This window comes from Drosophila navojoa, chromosome 5 (assembly GCF_054131105.1).
Source record: "Drosophila navojoa isolate 15081-1374.11 chromosome 5, UAZ_NAV_1.0, whole genome shotgun sequence".
In the NCBI taxonomy this organism is placed as follows: Eukaryota; Metazoa; Arthropoda; class Insecta; order Diptera; family Drosophilidae; genus Drosophila; species Drosophila navojoa.
Window position 1 is genome coordinate 16,137,893 of NC_142893.1, and position 13,139 is coordinate 16,151,031.

The 13,139-nt window shown below is 45.9% G+C and overlaps 1 protein-coding gene across 50 annotated transcripts in view; it reads left to right on the forward strand.

The window, feature by feature from the left end:
- Dscam1 (Down syndrome cell adhesion molecule 1) overlaps positions 1–13,139 on the forward strand; it is a 78,049-nt gene that overhangs the window by 53,364 nt on the left and 11,546 nt on the right. For 41 of the 50 annotated variants that reach the window (XM_089261780.1, XM_089261783.1, XM_089261785.1 and 38 more), the window contains 5 exons: positions 9,743–9,862; positions 9,927–11,153; positions 11,214–11,369; positions 11,431–12,114; positions 12,976–13,084. In XM_089261780.1, the coding sequence (XP_089117906.1) occupies positions 9,743–9,862; positions 9,927–11,153; positions 11,214–11,369; positions 11,431–12,114; positions 12,976–13,084 (2,296 nt within the window). Of the gene's footprint in view, positions 1–904; positions 1,196–2,847; positions 3,136–5,088; positions 5,377–5,897; positions 6,186–6,614; positions 6,900–9,742; positions 9,863–9,926; positions 11,154–11,213; positions 11,370–11,430; positions 12,115–12,975; positions 13,085–13,139 lie in introns of all 50 variants that reach the window. The other 9 variants (XM_018105659.3, XM_030386262.2, XM_018105660.3 and 6 more) reach the window with 5 other exon arrangements.

The following is a 13,139-nucleotide window of genomic DNA, read 5'->3' on the forward strand; positions in this document are numbered from 1 at the left end:
CTCCCAAGATAACGCCCTTTACCTTTGGCACGGAGCCCATGAATTTCGGTGAGCCCGTCTCGGTGCATTGCACCATTTCGGGCGGTGATCTACCCGTTTCGGTCATCTGGACGCTGAATCGCCATCCGCTCCTGCCGGAACTAGAAATATTCACAGAGAAGCGCGGCCAGCGCATCAACAATCTAATGATCGATGCCATTGAGGCGAAGCATGCGGGCAATTATACGTGCATTGCCAGCAATTCAGCGGGTCGTGCTGAGCACTCAGCCGAGCTGATTGTGAACGGTGCGTGGTAGATCTATGAGTATACGGAGCTAACTAATGACAGTTTTCACATCTCTATCTGGCTTATCCCTTGCCAAGCCTCGGTCTACCGAGGAGCCCAATTGTAGTTGTTGTTATTGCCTTATTTAGTGACTCTTCTTCTTCTTCTTCCTTATCCATACTTACTCTACCGTGCTGTGTGCTGTTGAAATGTGTGTTGCGAGCTGACCAAATTTGCAATTTTATTGGACTTTTATCTAGCCGTGCCGCGCATTAGCCCCTTCTCCTTTGGCGACGAGTCCATGAGCTACGGTGAATTTGTCAATGTACAGTGCACTATATCCGGCGGAGATTTGCCTGTGAACATTACCTGGACATTGAATGATAAGCCCTTCGAGGACTATCTAGAGATATTGACAACCAAGCGCGGCAAGCGCATCAACGAGCTGACCATCGAGGCGGTCTCGGCCAAGCATGCGGGCAACTACTCCTGCATAGCCGAGAATCGAGCGGGTCGTGTTAACCACACGGCCGAGCTGAAAGTTAACGGTTAATACAATTTACTCACACACAATTTGAATCAAGTTTGTTTGGTATTCTTTTTGTTTGTTTGTTTGTTTGTAATCCTGTCGATCCCAAGTTGCGCCTAAAATTGCGCCATTTGACTTTGGCGAGGATCCCTCAAACTTTGGTGAATCGGCGAGCGTTCAGTGTTTGGTTACCTCCGGTGATTTTCCCGTTACGTTCGCTTGGCTCTTCAATGGACGCGAAATCAATGAGAATGTCTACGATGTGTCCATGGTGAAGCTGGGCAAGAAGATCAGCGCACTGTCCATTGACGTTGTGCGTGATCATCATGCGGGCAACTACACCTGCGTGGCCGTCAACCGAGCCACCTCGGTGAACTACACCGCCGAGCTGGTGGTGAACGGTACAAGACTTGAAATTCATTTCGTTTTCTGTTTGGTTATGCTTTCTTTTATCGATTTCCCGCCCCTTTCCTTATCCTTCCCCCCGAAGTTCCTCCGAAGATTGCTCCCTTTGACTTTGGCGATCATGCGGTTAATTTTGAGGAATCCGTTTCGGTCAATTGCCTTATCTACCTGGGCGATCTGCCCATGGACATAACGTGGCTCTTCAATGGCGCCCACATACAGGCCTACACGGGCGTGTCCATCGTTAAGGGTGGCAAGAAGGCGAGCATCCTGACCATCGACTCGGTGCACGCCGGACACGCGGGCAACTACACGTGCAAGGCGCGAAACGACGCGGACTCTGCGGAATACACAGCAGAGTTGATTGTGAATGGTATTAGGGTCTTACGTGCATGGGATATGTCTTTATCTTTGCCTTTACCTACATTGCTTTGGTTATCATCTCCATACACGCCCACACACACACGATCTCCTTCACAGCTCCGCCCAAAATAGCGCCCTTTGATTTTGGCGGAGCACCGGCCAACTTTGAGGATTCTGTCTCCGTCAATTGCTTGGTGACCTCCGGCGATTTGCCCATTGAGATCGAGTGGTTGTTCGAGGGATCGCCGGTCAACTACGCCGCTGGCATTGCGGTTCTCAAGGGCGGCAAACGTACAAGTCTCCTGACCATCGACTCGGTGCACGCCGGACACGCGGGCAACTACACCTGCAAGGCGAAGAACAAGGCCGCCAGCAGCGAGTTCTCAGCGGCTCTCATTGTCAACGGTTGGCTTTGTATAAATTCTAGAGTTTTTCATTTCTATTTTGTGTTTGTTTTTCGTTTTGCTGCTCCCAAGTCCCGCCCAAAATAACACCGTTTAGCTTCGGCGAAGAGCCGGCTAATGTTGAGGATTCTGTTTCGGTGACTTGTCTGATCTCAACGGGCGATCTGCCCATCGACATTGAGTGGCTGTTCAATCAGTACGGCATCAGCTCCTACTCGGGCATCATGGTCATGAAGGGCGGCAAGCGGAACAGCGTGCTCAGCATTGACAACGTGCACGCCAGTCACGTGGGCAACTACACCTGTCGGGCCCGTAACCAGGCGGCCGCTGTCAACTATACGACCGAGCTCATTGTGAATGGTATTAAGCGATCGAGAGTGAAGACAATGACTTAGTCTTAGCTTAGTTGTATTTGAAGTTTTGTTGCAATTATACATTTTAGTTTTATTTACAAATATATTCATGTATTGTATTTTGGCATCTCAAGCACCGCCCAAGATCACGCCCTTTAGCTTCGGCGAAGAGCCCACAAATGTTGAGGACTCGGTGTCTGTGACCTGCCTCATCTCCAGCGGGGATTTGCCCATAGACATTGAGTGGTTTTTCAATGACTACGGCATCAGCTCCTACTCGGGCATCAACGTGGTGAAGGGCGGCAAGCGCAACAGCATGCTGAGCATCGACAATGTTCAGGCTCGGCATGCAGGCAAATATAGCTGCAAGGCGAAAAATCATGCAGCCGCTGTGAATTACACCACGGAACTGATTGTGAATGGTAGAGAAGGAAGAGGCTTTCTCATATTAGACATAATTGTAGACATTTGATATTTTGATTTTCGATTGCATTTATTTAAACACCTGCACTCCACACTCTACTCAAGTACCGCCCAAGATAACACCCTTTGATTTCGGAGAGGAGCCCACTAACGTTGAGGACTCGGTGTCTGTGACCTGCCTCATATCGAGTGGGGATCTGCCCATTGATATCGAGTGGCTGTTCAACGACTACGGCATCAGCTCCTACTCGGGCATAACCGTGCTCAAGGGCGGCAAGCGCAGCAGCGTCCTGGGCATCGACAATGTGCAGGCCCGCCATGCGGGCAAATACAGTTGCCGGGCCAAGAATCACGCGGCGGCCGTCAACTTTACGGCTGAGCTTATTGTGAATGGTATTCGCAGGAGACAAATAGTTTGCTTGACATAGATTTGGATTTTACTTATTTAGAGTTGATTTCGCTTATGATTTACCTCTTACTCTACACATCTACACACGCTCACTCTCCAAAGTCCCTCCCAAAATCACGCCCTTTGACTTTGGCGATGAGCCCACGAATGTTGAGGACTCGGTTTCTGTGACCTGCCTCATTTCCAGCGGCGATCTGCCCATCGACATTGAGTGGCTGTTCAATGACTACGGCATCAGCGCCTACTCGGGCGTCACAGTCATGAAGGGCGGCAAGCGGACGAGCATGCTGACCATAGACAATGTGAGTGCTCGCCATGCGGGCAAATACACTTGCCTCGCCCGGAATCATGCGGCCGCTGTGAATCACACCACCGAGCTGATTGTGAATGGTATATGAGAGGCCCAACTCTGGGATAGCTATGTATATCAAGTTTGATTTGAAATATATTATTTTTAAGTCCAGCTACCATCCCTGATTTGCACATATATTCTATACATTCTCACGCCTCCCCTAGCTCCTCCCAAACTAGCTCCCTTTGACTTTGGCGAAGTTCCGGCGAACTTTGAGGATTCCGTTTCCGTAAATTGTTTGGTCCAGTCGGGCGATCTGCCCATTGACATCGAGTGGCTCTTCAACGGTCAGCCCATCAACTTTGCCTCGGGCATTGCCGTTCTACGTAGTGGCAAGCGAACCAGCGTACTGACCATTGACTCCGTGCACGCCGGACACGCCGGCAACTACAGCTGCAAGGCAAAGAACAAGGCGGCCAGCAGTGAATTCTCAGCTGCGTTAATTGTGAATGGTTGTTATAGAAGAGATGAGAGACTCTGATATCTTTAATCTAGTGGCAACATTGGAGTATTTTGGTGATTTTGATTTCCTTTTTGGTTTCTTTAATACTTATCCCCCCTCTCATTCCCATGCAAGTTCCGCCCAAAATTATGCCCTTTGACTTTGGCGATGAGCCGGCGAATGTCGAGGACTCGGTCTCGATCATGTGCCAAATATCAATCGGCGATTCGCCCATCGACATTGAGTGGCTGTTCAATGACTACGGCATCAGCTCCTACTCCGGCATCAGTGTGATAAAGGGCGGCAAGCGGAACAGCGTGCTCAGCATAGACAGCGTTCAGGCGCGTCATGCTGGCAGATACACTTGTCGAGCCAAGAATCATGCTGCCTCCGTGAACTACACAACCGAGCTGATTGTGAATGGTATTTGGATCGTCGTCAGACTCACTGTATTTATAGATGTATAATTTTGTTCTTTCAATGCTTTAGTTTGTATCCAACACCCCAGCTCATCTAGTCTTAGTGTGTATTGTAGTAATCTCTGTTTGACTCCTTTAGTTGCACCAAAAATAGCGCCCTTCGATTTCGGCGAGGCGCCCGTCAATTTCGAGGACTCAGTTTCGGTGAATTGTCTGGTTAGCTCGGGCGATCTGCCGCTCGACATCGAGTGGCACTTCAATGACTATCCCATCAATCACTATTCGGGCATATCGACATCCAAAATGGGCAAGCGCCTGAGCGTGCTCATGATCGATGCGGTCAATGCGCGTCACGTCGGCAACTACACGTGCAAGGCCAGAAATCTGTGGGCCTCCGCCGTCTACACGGCCCAGCTCTTTGTCAATGGTACAGCGGGATTTGTACAGCACTTGAATGACAATTTTTCGTTTGTTTTATTAGTATTTCTCTGTCTCTCTCTTATCATTTCCACCGATGTAATTGTAAATCTCACACACCAACACAGATATAGATATATGTATATGCATGTTTGCTTTTGGCTTTTGTGAATTGTGTATGGCTTCGATAATCAAATGACTTAGGCAACAAACTTGCGGGTACAACAAACTCTTGCATCCCTTACCCCTCCCTCACCCACCAGCCTTAACTACATTCCAATGCATTTGATTCTATGCCAATCGAAAGTGCCGCCCCATATCACGCCCTTCGAGTTCGGGGACGAGCCAGCGAACTTTGGCGACTCGGTGACCGTGCAGTGCACCATCTCGAAGGGCGACCTGCCCGTGGACATCTACTGGCTGTTCAATGACTATGCCATCAACGAGTACCACGGCGTGACCACCTCCAAAATCGGCAAGAAAGTCAACGTACTGACCATCGACTCCGTGAATGGCAACAATGCCGGCAACTACACCTGCCGGGCGCGCAACAGCGCCCAGACCGTGGAATATACCGCTGCGCTGATAGTTAACGGTTGGCCAACTACTGCCTCTGAATCTGATTAATTTGTAGCTTTTATTGGTTTTTGTAGTTGATTTGTGCCATGTTTGATTTGTTTTCTGTACTCCCGTGTTCATGCCACCCCAAAGTACCGCCCCAAATAACGCCCTTTGCCACGAGCGCTCAGCCCACGCATCTGGGCCAGTATATAACCTATCAGTGCACCCTGACCGAGGGCGACCTGCCCCTGAACATACGCTGGACATTTAACAAGCAGCCGCTCTTCAATGACGACGACCAGGACATACTCATCGCCAAGCTGGGCAGGCGCAGCAGCGTCCTGACCATCGAGAGTGTGGCGGCCAAGCATGCCGGGAACTACAGTTGCCACGGCGAGAATGCCGCCGGCAAGGTCTCCTACAGCACCCAGCTGAGGGTCATAGGTCTACATTCATATATTCACTCACAGTTATTTCTTTAATTACCGCAAACAGTTTTCATTTATGATTTTTTTTGTTCCTCATTTCGGTTATTTTTCCCATTCGTGCATTTAGTTTTGCCTCGCATCACACCCTTCGCCTTCGAAGAGGGCCCCGCCCAGGTGGGCCAGTACCTGACGCTGCACTGCTCCGTGCCGCTGGGCGATCTGCCCATGCAGATCGAATGGACGCTGAACGGCCAGTCCATTGACGAGCGGCTGGGCATCAGCACCTTGGCCGTTGGCAGCCGCAGCAGCGTCTTGACCATTGAGTCCGTCGAGGCGCCGCACGCTGGCAATTTCACCTGCCACGCCAAGAACTTGGCCGGGCAACAGCGCTTCACAACGCTGCTCAATGTCTACGGTTAGCTATACGAGCCAATAATCTGTTCCTGATCCTTAGTAGTTTGTTGATACTAATCAAATGCGTCTACTCTCTTCTCTCTTGGCTGCATGTCTACATCCTTGTCTCTCTCTCTCTCTCTCTCTCACTCTCACTGTGTCTGTCTCTTGCGCTCTTTTGCTCTTACTCTCAGTGCACAAATGTCAGCTAGTCGCACCGCAAAGGCTTGCATGCACCAATTAACAACAACAACAACAAATACATCTTACGTGAGATTTCATGCGATGATGGGGCAACTTCCGTGTTTAGGTCTTTGGGAGAGCAGAAATAAAGTCTGACCTGTGTCCCTCTAGCTGTTCCAGTCTCATCTCAATTTTTTAGTTTTTTTTTTTTATTTATTTTCATTTTTATTGTTTTTTTGTATTATATTTTTTATTTTCTGCTTCAAAGTGCCACCAAAACTGTCGCCACTTGCGCTCAATTCGCCGCTCTATGTGGGCGACTACTATCAGCTGTCCTGCGCCGTGCTGCACGGCGATGCGCCCTTCAATATAACCTGGTACTACAATGGGCGGCCGGCCGGGGAGCTGCCGGGCGTGAACATTTTGATGCACAGCCGGCGCAGCAGCTCGCTGAGCATTGAGAGCGTGCAGGGCAGCCATACGGGCACCTACACCTGCATGGGCGCCAATGGGGCCGGCTACACGACCGTCGAGTCGAAGCTCAGTGTCAAGGGTTTGTTTACAGTTTGTTTGTGTACAGCATTATGTCTTGGCCTGGCCTGGTAGTTGTAGCTCCAGCAGCAACTGTAAATTATTGCCCACTCTCAAGTTATGGCGGACTGTCTCCCTCTCTCTCTCTCTCTATGTGTGTCTCTCTCTCTCTGCCCTGGTGTCGGTTTGCACGAGCACAAATTTTGTAAAATAACACTCGATATTCATGCACGGCTTTTCTGTGTGTCGTCCCCTCCCCCGCTCAGAGCTGCCTCAGATCGAGCAGTTCCACTTCAATGCCAACGGCGTCAACGGCGGCCAAGCGGTGCGAGTCATGTGCATGGTCACCTCCGGAGATCTGCCCATGGACATCTTCTGGCTGAAAGACGGACAGCCCCTGCTGCGTTCCATTTACCACAAGATCGATGAGTACACGCTCATCCTCTCCCTGCGCCAGACGGCCATCAGCGACTCGGGCAACTACACGTGCGTGGCCAGCAATGCGGCGGGTCTGGCCAGTCGCTGGTCCATACTGAAAGTCAAGGGTATTCCAAGCAGCTTCAGTAGTGTACACAATTATGTAAATAGTTTTTTATTTTCTCATATTTTGTGCCCCTAAAAGAAAATAGTTGAAATCTGAAATCAAAAGACTTAGGCAACGAACTTGATATATGAGTATTAAATTTTGTTAATTGCTAAGAGCTCAACTAATCTCTTGATTGCCGATTTCTCAACATTGCAAATATAAACCCGATTGCCTTTCCCCACTGGCTGTGATCGATCCAATCTTCAGAGCCTCCGTTGCTGGCCGCTCTGTCGCTTTCCACGTCCGTTTCCAATGTCAACGACTATGTGCAGCTGACGTGCATTGCCATTCGCGGTGCCACGCCCATTCGTTTCGAATGGCGGCTCAATGGGCGGGCACTGCACGACGACAACGCTGGCGATGCGTACGTCACGCAGGCAACGGTGGGCGAGCACTCGAGTCTGCTGCTGATCAACCAGGCGCAGGCTCATCATGCCGGCAACTACAGCTGCACGGCCAGCAATCATGTGGGCGTGGCGCAGAGGCAGGCCGCGCTGACTGTGAATGGTAAATTGGAATGATTTAGTCGCGAGTTGAAAACGATTTTCCCCAATTTTCTCAATTTTCTCTGATCAGCTAAACAAGATTATCTCTCGAGATAGCCCAAAAACTGTGCAACACTTCAATTGAGGTCTATCGATAAAGTTTTCCAATCAAATTAGCCACTGTATATATGAGAACTTTTACTTAACAAAATAAAAAAAATATATGTATATATATTTATATATATATTATATATATTGCAAAACCTTTTGCTTGGTTCAAAGATGCAACGTTAGCTCCGACCTAATCTTATCGCACCCGAATCGATTCTTATCGAAAGAGCTCCGATCCGCAAAACATTTTAACCAACAGCACACACACACACGCACACATACAAGCCAACATATGCGCACATACGTATACGCACTCAGTTACTAGAGAATTTGCTGAAAGGACTCACATCTTGATACTTGCCAGAGCTTTCTGTACACACACAAGCACACGAAATTTCTTTTGATTTTCGATTGAGTTTTGTAAATTACAATTTTAAACTAGGCTCATGCTCCAACACCGAATAAACCGCAAACAACAACAACAACAACAATAACTGTAGAAACTAATCGCATATTAAACGCTTCTAATTGTCTACCTAATCTCATAATATATCATGTGATCATGTGCCCACTGTGATGTCAGAATCCGTTCGCTTTCCCAGCAGCTAAAATGAAACAACATTTGTGCGCTCCAGCGATACACAAGACCCCGCTACGTCCCCTACCGACAACAACAGCAACTACCATCCCGTCCCCATCCTGAATATCCCCAACTTTAATTACTTTCATTTCCATTCAATTCTATTATTTACCTAGTTCATAAGGCACGAAGCGAAGTCGATTTGAATCAAACAAAATCAATGCAAAGAAATACAAAAGGAAATCGCACTTCGTTTTGCACAAATTGCATGTTCTTTAACTTTTCGTTAATTACTAATTATTTAATTAAAATTCCCCTTTCAGTTGTCCTTTAATATTTCTGTTTATTAATTGTGCTAATATTCTTTGGTTGTAGTTTGGCTTTTTTGGTTATAATAAAACTTAAGTAAATGGTGGAAACATTTATAATAAAATTATTAAAATTACATAAAAAGAAACAATTAATATAATCAATTAATTAAAAATTTATTTGTGCTTTTATTTAAAAATTTTTAAATTATATATATAAAATTAAAAAATAACTAAAAAAAGAAAAGTATATAAAAACATTTATTGAAATTATATAAAGCAATTATAAAAATAATCTATCTTTTGGGCATTTCTTTAAAATTTTTTAAATATTAGATTTATTTAATAAAAATTAATTATCAATTTAAAAAAAAAATAATTAAAAATTACAATAAAATAAAATTAATATTAAAATGAACTTTTAATTATAAAATTATCTGTGATTTTTATTTAATTTTTAAAACTTATGTTTATATAATAAAATTAAAAAAAAATATATATTAGTTAATTAAAAAACTAAAATTATATAAATACATATATGTATATTGCAAATTAATTATACAAAAATCTCAACTTGTGCATATTTTATAAATGTTTCCACTAAGTTGAAATTGAAACGTTGGAAAAAATATATATAAGACATGGAAAACATTTCAATTTGAACAAAGTCCGTCCATCCGCTTAAAAATAAAACTTTGCCGCATGCTAAATGTTATATTTTAGTAAAGAACCCGCCACAAATTTACTAATATATTATTTTTTATACAATCACAACAACAACAACTACAACAACAGTGCCACCCAGATGGATACTCGAGCCCACAGACAAAGCCTTCGCCCAGGGCTCCGATGCCAAGGTTGAATGCAAAGCTGACGGTTTCCCCAAGCCCCAGGTGACATGGAAGAAAGCAGTTGGTAAGAAAGAGATAGCTGAATAAGGAAAACTAGAGCTCATTTATATAATTGCAATGTTCGTCAGGCGACACACCCGGCGAGTACAAGGATCTGAAGAAGAGCGACAACATCCGCGTGGAGGAGGGCACTCTGCACATTGACAACATACAGAAGACCAACGAGGGCTACTATCTGTGCGAGGCCATCAATGGCATCGGATCGGGTCTGTCGGCTGTGATCATGGTCAGTGTGCAGGCGCCACCAGAGTTCACCGAGAAGCTGCGCAATCAGACGGCACGCCGCGGCGAACCAGCTGTGCTGCAGTGCGAGGCGAAGGGCGAGAAACCCATTGGCATCTTGTGGAACATGAACAACATGCGACTGGACCCCAAGAACGACAATCGCTACACCATTCGCGAGGAAATACTATCGGCTGGCGTGATGTCAAGTCTCTCGATCAAGCGCACCGAACGCTCCGACTCGGCTCTGTTCACCTGCGTGGCCACCAATGCCTTTGGCTCCGACGATGCCAGCATCAATATGATTGTGCAGGAGGTGCCCGAGATGCCGTACGCCCTGAAGGTGCTGGACAAGTCCGGTCGCTCAGTGCAGCTGAGCTGGGCCCAACCCTACGACGGCAACTCCCCACTGATTCGCTACATCATTGAGTTCAAGCGCTCGCGCGCCTCCTGGGATGAGATCGATCGCGTGATGGTGCCCGGCCACACCACCGAGGCCCAAGTACAGAAACTGAGTCCCGCCACCACCTACAACATTCGCATCGTTGCCGAGAATGAGATTGGCTCCTCGCAGTCATCGGAAGCCGTCACCATCATCACCGCCGAAGAGGCACCGTCGGGCAAGCCACAGAACATCAAGGTCGATCCCGTCAACCAGACCACCCTGCGCGTCATGTGGAAGCCACCACCACGCTCCGACTGGAACGGCGAGATTCTGGGCTACTATGTCGGCTACAAGCTATCCAACACCAACTCGTCCTACATCTTCGAGACGATCAACTTCATCACCGAGGAGGGCAAGGAGCACAGCCTGGAGCTGAACAATCTGCGCGTCTACACTCAGTACTCGGTGGTGATTCAGGCCTTCAATAAGATCGGCGCCGGCCCATTGAGCGACGAGGAGAAACAATTCACTGCCGAAGGCACACCCAGCCAGCCACCCAGCGACACTGCCTGCACCACTCTGACCTCCCAGACCATTCGCGTCAGCTGGGTCAGCCCCCCACTCGAGTCGGCCAATGGCGTGATCAAGACCTACAAGGTGGTCTATGCCCCCAGCGACGAGTGGTACGGTAAGTAGAGCCCGCAACTCTGTCGAGTTATGAATCGCCACTGATATACGCCTGTTGCAGATGAGACCAAGCGCCATTACAAGAAGACTGCCTCCTCCGACACTGTGCTCCATGGCCTGAAGAAGTACACCAACTACACCATGCAAGTCCTGGCCACCACAGCCGGAGGCGATGGAGTTCGCAGCGTGCCCATTCACTGCCAGACCGAACCTGATGGTAAGCCAGAATCCCAGCCATGCTGAGCGCCCTCCTCTTACGCCTATCTCTCGTTCCACAGTTCCCGAAGCACCCACCGATGTCAAGGCCCTGGTTATGGGCAACGCCGCCATTTTGGTCTCGTGGCGCCCGCCAGCACAGCCCAACGGCATCATCACCCAGTACACTGTCTACTCGAAGGCCGAAGGCGCTGAGACTGAAACCAAGACCCAGAAGGTGCCACACTACCAGATGAGCTTCGAGGCCACCGAGCTGGAAAAGAACAAGCCCTACGAGTTCTGGGTGACTGCCAGCACCACCATTGGCGAGGGCCAGCAGTCCAAGAGCATTGTGGCCATGCCCAGCGACCAGGTGCCGGCCAAGATAGCCTCGTTCGACGACACATTCACTGCCACCTACAAGGAGGATGCCAAGATGCCCTGCCAAGCCGTTGGCGCCCCCCAGCCCGAGATCACCTGGAAGATCAAGGGCGTCGACTTCAGTGCCAACGACCGCATGCGCCTGCTGCCCGATGGCTCGCTCTTGATCAAGTCTGTGAATCGCCAGGATGCCGGCGACTACACATGCCATGCCGAGAACTCCATTGCCAAGGACTCGATTACCCACAAGCTCATCGTTCTGGCACCACCCCAGTCGCCACAGGTCACCCTCTCGGCCACCACCACCGACACTTTGACCGTTCGCTTGAAGCCACATGAGGGCGACACGGCACCACTGCACGGCTACACCTTGCACTACAAGCCAGGTTAACAGAGATTATAAAGAACTTTAGGCTTAATATAATTTTTATTTTTTATTCAATTTAATTTTTATATTCATATATAATTTATTTAAATTAGGGTTTTAAAGCTGGCAGCTAACAAATAATAATATTTAACATTTTGTATTTTATAAATTTATATATTAATTAAATAACTTATTTTTTTAAAGCGAGCTGAAAATGTTATTAAACCAGTTTTCTGCTAACTTTAAAAATTTAATTTAATTAATAATAAATATATAATATATATAAATTCTTAATTATTATCATATCGTTTATTCAAAAACTTTGCTTTTCCTAATTTAATCAAAATAATAATTTATCTGTTGCGGCAAGCATAAATCATTATTTTCTGTCAGCTTTAATATTTCAATTTAATTAATATATATAATTTAATTTAATTAATATATATATTTAATTTTATTTTTATTTTTTTTTTTATTATACATATTTTTTTTTATTATATTAATAATTCATTTTTATTATTTATTTCATTTTTATTTATTATTATAATTATTATGATGATTAATATTATTTTCTTTAATATTTAATATTTCAATTTAATTAATATATTGAACATATTTTTATTTTTATTTTTTATTTATTTTAATATATTATTTTTTCATTTTTACTATTTATTTTATTTTTATTTTTTATTTATTTAATTATATTATTTTAATATATTAGCTTTTCATTTTTATTTTTTATTTAATTTTATTTATTGTATTATCATTTTTTTGTTTATTTATATTATTATTATTATTATTATTTTTTTTTTTTGCTGGCTTTGACAACTCAATTCAATTTACATAAAACTGAATTTATAACTATTTCTTTTATTCACAGAATTCGGAGAGTGGGAGACTGCTGAGGTCTCTGTCGAATCACAGAAGTACAACATTGAGAATCTGCTGTGCGGCTCACGTTATCAGGTCTATGCCACTGGCTTCAATAAGTGAGTAAACCCAAGAAGAAGAAGAAAAAGCGAATGCTATAAGCTAACTTGATTT